The following is a 13,627-nucleotide window of genomic DNA, read 5'->3' as shown; positions in this document are numbered from 1 at the left end:
TCTTGAGTAAACAAAGTTACATCATTAGAATGTGATATTTACTACAGACAGCAAGACTGAAGAAGAAGCACTCCACAGATACTGGTTCCAGCATGCCTGAGGAGGTAGTATGGCAGTCAAGAGAATGTCCTCCAGCCAGAAAGATCAATGCCCAATATCACACTACTTAAGCATGGTACTTAACTTCTCCAAGCTTAAGTTTTTTAACTTAGTTGGAAAATGAGGACAATATAGGCACCTACTCCACTGGACTGTGATGAAGAGTAAGTGAGATAGTGTGACAAAGTTATAGTATTGGCATTTGTATAGTTATGGCATTTGCATAAAATATACAGATTAATGGAACAAGACAGCCCAGAAATGAACAAAGGACCAAAAATACATAACGAAGAAAGTAGAGTCTAATAACTGGTGTTGGGAAAACTGGAGAGCCACATGTGAAAGAATGAAAGTGCATAATCTTACAGTACTCACAAAAATCAATACAAAATGGATTAAAGACTTGAATGTAAGAACCGAAACCATAAAACTCCTAGAAGTAAACATAAAGGTAAGCTCCTCGACACTGACCTTGACAATGTTTTTTTTTTTTTGGATTTGAAACCAAAAGCAAAAAGGAAAAATAAACAAGTGGGACTACATTAAACTAAAAAGCTTCTGCACACCAAACTATTAACAAAATGAAAAGGCAACTTATGCAATGGGAGAAAATACCTGCAAATCATACATCTGATAAAGGATTAGTATCTGAAATATGTAAGGAACTTAAACAGCTCAACAGCAAAAAAAACACAAAAGAATCTGATTTAAAAACAGGCATAAGCACCTGGGTGGCTCAGTCAGTTAAGAGTCCAACTCTTGATTTTGGCCCAGGTCTTGACCTCACAGGTTCGTGAGTTTGAGCCCAGAGTTTATTTTTTTTTTTTGGTCAGGGCAGAGCCTGCTTGGGATTCTCTGTCTTCTTCTCTTTGCCCCTCTCCCATTCTTTCTATCAAAAATAAACATTTAAGGGGCGCCTGGGTCGCGCAGTCGGTTAAGCGTCCGACTTCAGCCAGGTCACGATCTCGCGGTCCGGGAGTTCGAGCCCCGCGTCGGGCTCTGGGCTGATGGCTCAGAGCCTGGAGCCTGTTTCCGATTCTGTGTCTCCCTCTCTCTCTGCCCCTCCCCCGTTCATGCTCTGTCTCTCTCTGTCCCAAAAATAAATAAACATTGAAAAAAAAAATAAACATTTAAACAAACAAAAAAACAAAAGAACTTCTTCCAAAGACTTACAAATGGCCAACAGGTACATGAAAAGGTGCTCAGTATCACTACAGCAGGGAAATGCAAATCAAAACCCTGAGACACCACCGCACACCTGTCAGTTTACTGTCATCCTAAAAACAAAAGATAACAACTGTGGTCAAGGATGTGGAGAAGAGAGAACCCTAGCACACTGCTGGTGGGAATGTAAACTAGTGCAGCCTCTACGGAAAACAGCCAGGAGGTCACTCAAGATTTAAAACAGAACTACCATATTATCAAGCAATTACACTTCTGGATATACATCTGAAGCAAATGAAACCACTATCTGGATGAGGTATCCATTGCAGATACCCCCCATATCCATTGCAGAATTATTTACAATAGCCAAGACATGGAAATACCTTAAGTGACCACTGGCAGATGAATCAAGAAAATATGGTATATACATACAATGGAACATTATTCAGCCATGAAAAGAATGAAATCTTGCAATTTGGGACAACATGGATGGACCCTGGGAGCATTATGCTAAGTGAAATAAGTCAGACGGAAAAAGACAAATACCGTATGATCTAACATGTGCAATCTAAAAAAAAAACAACAACAACAACAACAAAACCAAACCAAAACAACCAAAAAACAAAAACGAACTCATTGAAACAAAGAACAGACTAGTCAAAAGGTAAAACTTAGAGTTACAAGGTACGCAGGTTCTGAGGATGTAATGTAAGCATGTGAAAAGATAATGAACCGTATGTGGCATATAATCTCAGTAAAGGATACAACCAAATCATCATTCCTACATTTTAAAGACATTCATCAGATTTGTATCTTACGAAATCGGTATGTTTTTATTTTTTACTGAGCTATTTGTTTTACCCAAACACGTGGTTTGGAAAAAAATCTGTGTATTTTCAGAAGAAAAATATATCAATTACAATTAAGAAAAAGTCCTAAAAAGAAGGTAATTGTAAGAGGCCATGGTCCAAACAGTTGAAAATGTCATTTCAAGTTTAAGGCTTTTTGAGAAAGTTACCTACTAGTATATTATATTTCAGAATGGCTGAGCGCAGCAGGATGGGGAAACTTTGTCCAAAAGAACTGTAAACACCTGAGAACACTTTCATATAAGGGCATCTTCGGTAACCAAGCAAGTGACAGTTTCCGGGCTGGTGAGCACTGAGGCCCTTCTCTCTTCACCCCAGCAGTAGCCTGGACAAATTCTAAACTCCCCTCTCTGGAGCCTTCACTCTATGCCAGTACCTCAACCTTCAGGTCCTCCGATCCACGAAGGCTACGGTGCTACAGGTAAGGCGGACAGAAAAGAATGTGTCCTTTTCTCGATTCTTTACTCACCCCGAAATCACGATCTTGGCGGCGCGGCCCCCACTCCACTGTACTGAATGGATTCTGAGAGCAAAGAAAACTAAAACTTTTTCTTCTTACAGAGGGTACCACCCCGGAACGTTTGCAACCCCTAAGGAGAAGGGTGCTTCCCACCTCTTCAGACCTGGACCGAGTCCTTCCGCCCCAAAGCACGAGCTTCGTTAAGCTGGGACCGCTCCCCTCAACTCCTCCCCCGCCGCTGACCCGTAGCCCGACCTCACCTGGGAGCAGTTCCACCAGGGGATGGCTTAGGGAAATCTCAGGAAAAGCGGCCCAGCGAGTGACGCCACCGAAGGCACAGTCATGGTCTATCTAATTCTGGTCACCGGCGCACACGCGCCTCAGCCACTGCGCCTCCCGCCTCCGGGTCGTTCCCCCACCACCCCAGCACCGTCGCAGCCTCCCGCATTGCACGCCGGGAACGGCCTACCTCCACATCTCAGAAACTTCATTTCCCAGCATGCATAAACTTTGCATGCAGAACTGCACTCTGGGATTTGGAGTCCTCATCCCTCACCTTCTCCCAGTCTTTAACAGAGAGTACAAGGGACCTTGCAGGAGAATCTAAACGCAAAGCATCACCCAAGGTCGTGAAATGTAGGCTCCCTTCGCATCCGGGGCCTTGTTCCGTCTTTAGCTGGGTGGGGAATGGTGTCGCCTAGCAGCCGCTGCCGCTCTTGATTGCACTGGACCAGTTGGCGGGATCCAGAGACCGGGTGGAAGCGCGCTGTGGAGCGGTCGGGCGTAGCGGCGGGACCAAGCTTGGTCCGTGCGGCAGATGAGGGGACGCTGCTGGTTGCCATCCTTGGTTAGGTGGGTGGATTTTGGTGAGAGGGAGCAGCCAGTTTCTTTCCAAGCAGGTTCTTTAAGCCTCAGGGCCCGTATGTAACAGCCTAGCTTCCCTGCTCCCTAGTCTTTGCTTGGCAACCCATTTGTCTTCTAGCTTCGGCCCTGGTTTCCTCGGCCTACCTGCGCCCATTTCAGCCGTTTCCGCACCCTTTTTACCCCCAATTCCTGCTTCTCCGAATCAGGATTCATTTTCAGCCTTCCAGGCAGCCCCGCGCTTGGCACCATTAGATATTCGAGCGCCTCTAGTGGTAAGGGGGGGCGTAGAGGAGGAGATGCAGAACCTTAGTTTTCTGATCTAGATGAGTCTTAGGAAGGGAGCTTGTAGTTTATTCAGCTGGTGCAGCATCTGCTGGTTTGTGCCAGCTGTAATTTTGATCAAGGCTATATATATCTGTATATATGTATATCTGTCATACAATTAAGGAGCCATTGCTCTTTGTTAACATCTTAGAGTTATAATGATGTAGTCTACAAAAACAGTAATGTTGTTTACATTGAAAATGCTAATACCCACCTGTTTTGTTACAGAAGGTAAAGCGCAGTGAAAGATTTCACGATGCCACCTAATATAAACTGGAAAGAAATAATAAAAGTTGACCCAGATGACCTGCCTCGTCAAGAAGAATTGGCAGATAATTTACTGGTTTCCTTATCCAAGGTGCTTAACTGATAAACAATACATAGTTGTTTGTGTACATACACGCACAACTATGATTAAGTTGTCCACGAAATCAATGAATGTCACAAATGGAAGAGTTCTCATATTTTGCCTGAGGGTTATAAAATATAAAATAGTTGCTTTCTCTTTACTTAGGTGGAAATAAGTGAGCTAAAACATGCAAGTCAAGAAAATGTGATACACCTTTTCAGAATTACTCAATCACTAATGAAGGTTTGTATGCTGTGGGTTTTAACAATGGTTTTGACTATTAGAGGACGTTTAAGGAACTGTTCTTAAATAAGTTAATCTTTATGAAAGTACCAAGATCACTGAAAATGAGATTGCTTCAAATGTGGATTGAGGATTTTAGTGTGCAAAACATTGCTAGTTTCTGCTCTAAAGTTCCTAGAAGAATGTATAAGGGAAACAGGATGGGGGTGTTTAAAAATAACATACGGAGGTCCTTTGTTAATTATGTTAACATAATTCTAAAGTCAGAATGAAAAATATGAATGACTAATGTAGGGATTTGTTAGGAAGGGGAGAGATTTTGGTGTGAGAGACCTCATAAAGGGCAAAGGCCAATGAGTATACTGCAGGTAGAAATCACCCTAAATAAAAACTGGGACTAGCAAAAGTGCTTATTCTTTACATTTGAGGAGACAGGTGCAGAAAGTTAATAGTAAATTGTAGAGAAAATAAATGTTGGGTATAGTTTACAGAAGTCTAAGTGTGTTTTATGCTATCACCTATGAGGAGCTGTTAGGCTTTTTGAGCCACGATTGATTCAAAAGTATTCCTCAGGAAGGCTAAACTAGGTGTGTTAAAAGGACAGAATGAAGGGAATTGAAGCTGTTTAGACAGAACGTTGTGAAGGAGGTTAAACATAAGATTCTGGACTAGAATAATTACAATTGGAATAGGAAAAGATAGTAGAAAACATTACGGAAAAATTAGAACATTAGAAAAGTTACATTACCACGTATGAGATTGAGGAGAAAAAGAGGAATCAAAGATATTTTGAAGCTGTCATATGCTTAAATAAGAAAGTCATCTATTCAACAAACATTTACTGAAAATCTCCATGTCCCAGGTACTGAAGGCATTAAATACTAGGAAAGCAAATGAAACAAAGTCCTTGTTTTCAGTGCTTTTGTAAAGGCGTATTGACATAACTTTTCTTTTTAAATGTTTAGATGAAAGCTCAAGAAGTAGAACTAGCTTTGGAGGAAGTTGAAAAAGCTGGAGAAGAACAAGCAAAATTCGGTAATGCCCTGGAAGAAGTTTATCATAGTGTCCAATAGGGGACTCCGTTTAACATATTCTATAAAATGTGTGTATTCCCAACTTACTTTGAAAGACATGTCTAGAACTCCTGTTTTATGGATGAGGTATAGAAGTTACTTTCTCTTATGTTACCTTATTACAATCATGATGGAGTCTTTAAAAATAATTTTATTACTTTATTGAAATTTATGTAAAAGTTTGTTTTGAGATAAATCTGACCAATTGAAACTTTTTTTTTTAATAGAAAATCAATTAAAAACTAAAGTAATGAAACTGGAAAATGAACTGGAGGTATGTCCTTTTGTATTTCCCTAGGGTGTAATTGTTAATTTTATTACTTTGAATTAATACTTTTACAATTTTCTATTGTCTGGAAAATCACAAGAGTGGTATTGTGTTCATAATTAATTGTTCAACATATATTTTATATATTTATTACATACCTTAAATTCTAAGAATTGAGCATTCAGTTGTGAACAAAATAAAAACATTAAATAGCCTGAAGTTTACAGACTAGAGGGTTATACAGAAGATTACTAGTAATTGAGCTGGCATGGAGGCATATGGGAATTTGAGGAATAGTGACAGAAGGATATGGCAGAAGAAGTAGCTTTTGAGAAAGCTAAGAGCCAAAACATGAATGTAGTGTTAAGGAACCAATACATTGAAATTCCTGAGAATGTGGGAAGGAATGTGCTACCAAAATTAGCCTTTAAAAGGGAGAAAAGACCTTCTTTTTAATAGGAGGAATGGATGTGTATAGAAGCTTTTATGTTTGTAGGTTTAGTACCTGGAAGTGGAGAGATTGGAGGGATTGCTGAAAATAAGAGGGGAAGATATATGGTCAAATTTTAAGGAAGATTAAGCTTCAAAAATAGTGGAGAGTGAAGTGGAGATTAGGAGATATAAAGCCAGATGATTTGAGTTCAAATCCTGATTCTTTTACTTATTAACTGTGAACTGGGAGGAGTTATTTTTTATCCCCTACTGTATATCCATCTCCTAGAAGAATATCAGCCACTCTCAGTTAATACTTACTAAATTAATTCTGAAGTTGGATTCATTCTGTTAGTGTTTAGCCAGGTACCTGCTGTGGAATGGAAGGATAGGGCTGTGGGAGATACTAGTAAGAAAGTGGTTGATGTGGTGATTATGAAATCTCAGCTGATGGGTAAAGAAATCAAGATTTGATTGGTGGGAGAGGTTAGAGAGGAGTCCAGGGATTAGAGGGTCCTGTGAGGTCAGAGGGCAGGTATACTAGGAATCATGAGAGAATGTTTCTGCTGGCACAATGTTCTGGTGTGGGCATGAAAGTGGGAGGCTGTAGTGAATTCAAGAAGCATGTAAAAAAAAAAAAAAAAAAAAAAAAAAAAAAGAGTGAGAGAGGGAGACCAGAATGAGAGTTATATGGATATGGAAACTGCTTAGTGGGGCTTTTTGTGGAAGACTAGGAGCCATGTGCCAAAAATTCTCAATGAATTTTGAGAGGGAACAGTTGGGAAGTTAGTAGTTTGCTACTACCCTGAGTAGGTAGGGAATAGATAACTGGATATCATGTGGAATTCAAAGCAGCTGGAGTTTTCACAAAATGGTGGAGGAAGGATAGCCTGGAAGTTGCAGGTTGAGGTAAATCAACACCATGTCTTGACCCTAAGGTCTATGGGATGTGAAAGAATGAGCATCTCCCAATTAAAAGACTTCCAAAGGAATTAGTATATTAAAGGAACCAAATTGGACCTAAGGCAGGGAGATGGAGAGTATGATTCAGTAAAAGGTCTGGGGGTATAAAATATTAATTTATCTTGATTTTTGAGAGCACAATGGAAGGTTTTCTGAAGGAGGAAAAGAGTGAGAAAAGTATTATATAGGATTAATACAACTGTATTGTAAAGAGATGAATGTGAGACAGGTAGATGACAAAAGGATGTTTTGGACTATGAGTCCAAGTAACAGGAACATGAAGTGAAATGGATTTAATTTGCCATAAGATTTTTTTTTTTTTTTTAAAGTAAACTACCCCTAATGTGAGGCTCGAACTCATGACCTTGAGATCAAGAGTTGAATGCCCTACTAACTAAGCCAGCCAGGTGCCCAATCTGGCACAACATTTTAAAGATGACCTTAGTCTAGGCCAATCTAGTACAGTAACACTAATCACTTGTGGTTATTTGCAAGTGGCTATTTAAACTTAAATTCATTACAATTAAAATTAAAAATTCAATTCTGTAGTTGCAGTAGCCACATTTCAAGTGCTCAAAGCCACCTGTAGGTAGTGGCTGTAGTACTCTACTGTGCAGAGAACATTTCCATTATCCTAGAAAGTCCTATGAGATAGCAATGGTCTAAAGAGAGTCTGAGGGAAAGGGCAGGTTAAGAGCACCAGAGGTCAGCGACTGGGTGGAGGCCCTGGTGAGTTGTAGCCTGGTTTCAGAGTCCTGATGCTCAGGAGAAGCCTTCATAGCTCATTGCCTGTGTTCTCTGCCTGTGTAGTTTAGTCTGGGGTCTGTGGCTCAGTGGTTATAATAGAGCCTGAATGACTGACAGTCCATTTGTAGCTGTGGGTGGCTCAGAAAAAGCTTAAGGGCTTGCCAGTCTGCAAACTAAAGCTTAAATAAACAGTTTTAAAAACAGGTTCTTAAGCTAACATGATTTTAAACACCTGGTGCTGATTATAATACAAATTTAAAGTCAGTTGTTGATTCTCCAATTATAAGGAGATTGATTTATAGTTTTGGTTTAATTTAAGATGGCTCAGCAATCTGCAGGTGGTCGTGACACTCGGTTTTTACGTGATGAAATTCGCCAACTTGAAAAGCAATTGGAACAAAAAGATAGAGAATTGGAGGACATGGAAAAGGAGTTGGAGAAAGAGAAGAAAGTTAATGAACAAGTAAGGAACATTTTTTCAATGAATCTTAACCATTTAAGTTACGTAAAAACACCTGATTATGCATTTTATAGTGGTAAGTATCAGTATGTTTTATGTGAGAATTGATGTACTGTATACTTATCTCTAAGGTTTTACATCACTGTTCATGTTGTCATCACATCTTTAAATCAAATTCCTTGTCTTCAGGAGTACCTCAACTTTATGCAATAAATAGCTACCCATAAAAAAGTAAAGGTTCTTAAGTTGTGTTAATGCCAACATTTTGTAAATCAATGCATATTTTAAATCATAATATTTCATCATTTATACAAATATAGTCATTACCTTTTAGGTTATTCCTTGTTATTTATAAAATACTTCATGCAGTGTACACTTAAATTTAGTTTGAGAGCAAAATTTTTGGCAGATGAATTTGTAAATTCCTGTCGGAAAACAACACGTTTCCAATTTGCCTCACCTATCAGTCAACTTATACAAAATCTGCTGCGCAAGTGTGGTAACTGTCCCATCCCAGATTCTCAGAAGCTTTCTCTACCTTTGTGTCCTTTAAGTGAATGGTGTATTACATCCTGAGAATCTTATTTTGTCCATTGTTCTCTTAGAAATAGAAGGTGGTAAATTTTAAATAAACAACAATGATTATAAGGTGATGTTGCTATTTAAAAGAATCTGTTATAAATTTATTTGTAAGGAAAAACATCCCTATTCTTGCTATATCGATTTTCTTATATAATTTAGAAGATTTCATGTAAGAGTGAGCTATTTATACCCTTGTTGTAGTGGAAAAAGTATGGATTAATGGCACCTAAAGATTAGAAATAAGTTCTTAGAGGATTGTCTGTTTAGTTGACTCAGTAAAACGTAATAGACCTATGGCTTTCTTAATAATCATAAAGGATTTGGGGGCGCCTGGGTGACTCAGTCGGTTAAGCATCCAACTTTAGCTCAGGTCATGATCTCACAGTTCGTGGGTTTGAGCCGTGCTTCCAGCTCTGTGCTGACAGCTCAGAACCTGGAGCCTGCTTCAGATTCTCTCTCTGCCCTCCCCACTCATGCTTTGTCTCTTTCTGTGTCTCAAAAATAAATGCTAAAAAAAATAATCATAAGGGATTTAACCTATGATATACAGTAATGGAATTGCTTGTTGGGATGTTTGTGGTTTTCTAGACCATTGTTCTTCTGTCTAGCCCATGTATTAGTCAACTTTTTGTCATTTATACCACATACCCTTAGCGAATCACAACTACCTTGTCCATTCTTAGACTACTATCTTTATTCATAGGTACATACACAGAGAGCTTGAATACATAGGCTATATACCATTCTAGTTGCTAGATTCTTTGAGATGGAATATGAGTATGAGTTGTTGGCAATTTCTTCTTTGCCCTTAACCAGTCATTCAGTTTTATTGAGTATTCACAGCTTGCCAGAGACAGTTAGGGCAATCATATTCTGCTTCTTGATATTCATTGTCAATAACAAATGTAACATGGATGATACTCTGGGGTGGGATATCTAAATCAATCTTGAGGTTCAGGAAGTGATTTGTAAACTGAGACTGAAGTAGGAGTTAGTCTGGCAAGGGAATGGGATGGCCTTGGTGGTTAAAGAAATGGCATTCTGGGCTGAAGATACAGCATTTGCTAAGATCTAGAGGGAAGAGATGGCATGGTGAATTCAGGGAACTACAGTTACTCATTCTGGCTGAAATATAAGTAAAATAGCTAGTATAGAATCCTATACTAATTGCCAGTTACTTTATATGCACTCATTTGTTATTCCTCATTTCATACTTATCATATAAGATAGGTAACATTTCCCCATGCTATAAATGAGGAAACTGAGGCACAGAAAGATTAAGTAATTGTCCATGGTTACAGAAATAATAAGTTGTAAGACCAGGATTTAAATCCAGACTTACTCAGTGAGTCTGTGTTCTAAACCACTATACTATCCTGCCTTCCTAGTTCAAACATTTGTGATCCTCTGGAGAGATAAGCACAGGCCAGTTTCTAAGGAGTTTGCTCCTTTTCCTAAAAGGAACCAATGAAGAATTTTGAATCCAAGAATATCATGATGAGATCTATATTTTTGAAATGTATTCAGCTTTAGAGAGAGTGGATTGAAGGGGACTAAGAATAGTAAGGAGACAGGTGTGGTAATTCAGGCAGGTGCCAATGATGGACTAATTAAAGTCATAACTCAAGGGATTAAGGGCTAGAGACACGTTTAGAGAGGTAGGTGTAATTGGATGTAGTGAATGATTGATTGTCAGACAAGAGGGAGGAAAAGAGAGGGGCCCCACTAAGTAGGGATGCAGGAGGGGTTTAGAAGGTGTGCAATTAGTTTTCACCTTTATACATGTTGAGTCCAAGGTCCCAGTGGGCATATTCACAAAAGAGATCTATGGATTTGGAATTCATGAAAGAAAGTGTGGATGATGATTTGTGAGTTATCAACATAGATATTGAAGCCATAGAAATGACTGTAAGGAGATCTCTGAGAAATCTCTAATGAATAGGAAGAGGTGCTTCAAGGAACAGCACTTTAGAAAGGACAAAAATAAAAAATGTGATGTTTGACAAACTAAGAGAAGAGAGCATGAGTAGTGTTAATTGCTTCAGTGTTCTTTACATCTCTGTCCTTGTTAAAATTTTCCAAATCATAAACGATGGGACTGTTTCTTACCTCCTAGCTGATGATGATGATGAGGATGATGATGATGGTGATGATGATAGTAGTAGTAGTAGGTAAACTCCTCAAATTTGTGTAGCATTTTGCATTTTGTTATAAACTTTCTTTAACCTTTTTATTTTCAAAACTATCAAATAAACATGAATATACTTTTCATATAGATTCCCCAATTATCAAAATTCTACCACATTTATTTTACCTGTCAGTATCTTTGTTTTAAGAAAAAATCTTTTTTGAATGTTTATTTTTGAGAGACAGAGACAGAACACAAGCAGGGGAGGAGCAGAGAGAGAGGGAGACACAGAATCCAAAGCAGGCTCCAGGCTCTGAGCTCTCAACACAGAGCCTGATGTGGGGCTCAAACCCACAAACTGTGAGATCATGACCTGAGCCAAAGTCAGACTCCCAATGGACTGAGCCACCCAGGTGCCCTTCTGTCAGTATCTTTGTAAACACATATCTCCCTCTCTTTCTCTTTGCTGCGTCAGTTAAGAGTTGACTGCAGATAAGATGATACTTCACACTGAAATATTTCTGCATGTCTCTCCTAGAAAGTGTATTCCCCAAAATAACCACTATATAATTACCATATGCAGGAAATTTAATATTTATTCAATACTCTACTATCTAGTCTATAAACATATTTTTTTCTATTGGCCTAATAATGCCCTTCACAGTCCTCCATCCAATATCCAAGGTTCCATCAAGGTTCACATAGTGATTTTGGTTATTTATTAAAGACTTTTAAATGTATTATAATTGCAAACCACTGATATTTTATTTTTTCCTTGAATAAGAGGCAAAAGCAGAAAAGTGAAAGGTCATAAGAGGGCTGGGGTTTAGACAACGGATGAAAAAAATCTATGATAATGGTTATAATATTTGTTTTGGGAAACAAAAAGAGTCATAACTGAAATCATCTATATGAGGAGAAGGAACACTCCATAATTTTTTTTGTTATTTCATGTACTGAGCATTGTGCTGATGACTTTATATACAATGTACTTAATTTTTACATCAACATATGAAACGGAAAAATTGAATTTAAGAGATGGTAAATGATTTGTTCATATTGTACTAGAAATTGGTGGATGAAGAATATAAACTTGGGCCAGTCTGATTTCAGATTGCTTCTTTTTAACCATTATGTTGTACTGCCTTATATTTCTAAGTAATTTAATGCTCAACAGAACACAGAATATTCTAGACCTGACATAGAAGAACTGCAAAATGCTAAAGATTTTGGACAGAAAATTACTGTTTATTAGATTTTGGCAGGGGTGGGGGTGGATAATCTGTATACAAAACTTTGGTTAGAGTTTTGGTTTTAGTTTGATTATTGAAGCTTTTAAACTTAACCTGTTTTACTTTTCCCAATCCTTAGATTTCACAAATTTTGGATTATTGTTCATGTCTTGGATCAACGTGAAATCCTTAACAGTTAATCATTCTCTACTTCATTAGAGAGGATTTCAAATTTAAATTGATCGGCTGAAAGCCTGGTTTTATATTGAATCACTGCTGGATTTTATTATTATTAATCTTCTTTTCTTTTTTTTTTTTTTTTTTTGCTATTTTAGTTGGCTCTTCGAAATGAGGAGGCAGAGAATGAAAACAGCAAATTAAGAAGAGAGGTTGGTAAAAAATTTTAGTAGTTGTGGCAGTTCAACAAAGATACTTGTTAAAAAAGTTTTCGTAAATTTATACTCTAACTAGAACTGTATTCTTCTAGTAATGTTTTCAAGCTGGCTGATTTTATGATAGGAATTTGTCTCAGGGAAATAGAAAATGAGAGTTGAAGCCATTAAGTACTGTATTCATCTCTTACTTTACGTGGGTAAATTTTGCTTTGTTTTATAAGCCATTCTTTGTTTGCTAACTGACTGTACAACTGGATTTCTGTCTTATCGCTCTTCTTTTACCTACTGTTCTTTTAAATGTTTTGTTTTTTTCATGAAATCTTAAAAGTTCTTTATTATTTGGCTCTTCTGAGCCAAATAATATTTATGTATTGTTTACCCTTATAGGAGTTCTTATCTTTTTAACATAATCAAAATATTCTTTGTTTTGGTTGATTATGAGTATTCTTGCTTTCTTTGATCATCCAAAATAATATCTCATTCTCCTATAATTTCTCATTTTGGTTTTAATTTCTAATGCTTGTTTTTTAATTATATATTTCCTTTCTCGTTTCTAATTACATTTTTCCTGTTCTTTTCTGGAGAACAAACGTCTAAAGAAAAAGGTGAGACTTTAAGGGTGGTGATACCTTGGGAATTTCAAGATCTGTTTTGAGATCCCTATTTAGAGGATGAAATTTTTGTTTCTCTGGATAGTTTCTTAATAGAAAATACTGTATTTGGTCTTCTTCCAGAATGAGCAACTTCGTCAGGATATTGTTGACTATCAGAAACAAATAGATTCTCAAAAAGAAACACTTTTGTCAAGAAGAGGAGAAGACAGTGACTACCGATCACAGTTGTCTAAAAAAAACTATGAGCTTGTCCAATATCTGGATGAAATTCAGGTAAAATAGAAGTCATTTCAAGGCAATGATTCTTGTAAAATAATCTTGTTATAATGTAAATCTAGTGTTTGGTCCTACATTTAAATCC

The 13,627-nt window shown here is 37.7% G+C and overlaps 2 protein-coding genes across 11 annotated transcripts in view; one reads left to right on the top strand and one right to left on the bottom strand.

The window, feature by feature from the left end:
* The window catches only part of TMTC3 (transmembrane O-mannosyltransferase targeting cadherins 3), a 60,343-nt gene extending 57,302 nt beyond the window's left edge, over nucleotides 1-3,041 (bottom strand). For all 4 annotated transcript variants that reach the window (XM_006933916.5, XR_002743960.2, XR_002743961.2 and 1 more), the window contains exon 1: nucleotides 2,853-3,041. The gene's annotated coding sequence lies outside the window, so the exon portion shown is untranslated. The remainder of the gene's footprint in view (nucleotides 1-2,852) is intronic.
* A 24-nt stretch (nucleotides 3,042-3,065) lies between these two features.
* Nucleotides 3,066-13,627, top strand: part of CEP290 (centrosomal protein 290) — a 93,190-nt gene continuing 82,628 nt past the window's right edge. Inside the window, exons 1-9 of one of the 7 annotated variants that reach the window (XM_023256246.2) lie at nucleotides 3,066-3,444; nucleotides 4,009-4,138; nucleotides 4,295-4,372; nucleotides 5,338-5,407; nucleotides 5,673-5,719; nucleotides 8,175-8,318; nucleotides 12,593-12,646; nucleotides 13,237-13,257; nucleotides 13,387-13,539. In XM_023256246.2, the coding sequence (XP_023112014.2) occupies nucleotides 4,037-4,138; nucleotides 4,295-4,372; nucleotides 5,338-5,407; nucleotides 5,673-5,719; nucleotides 8,175-8,318; nucleotides 12,593-12,646; nucleotides 13,237-13,257; nucleotides 13,387-13,539 (669 nt within the window). In that variant the 5' untranslated portion in view covers nucleotides 3,066-3,444; nucleotides 4,009-4,036. 7 annotated transcript variants of the gene reach the window in all.

Source organism: Felis catus, chromosome B4 (assembly GCF_018350175.1).
Source record: "Felis catus isolate Fca126 chromosome B4, F.catus_Fca126_mat1.0, whole genome shotgun sequence".
NCBI classification, from domain to species: Eukaryota; Metazoa; Chordata; class Mammalia; order Carnivora; family Felidae; genus Felis; species Felis catus.
This window is presented reverse-complemented; position numbering and strand designations above follow the sequence as displayed.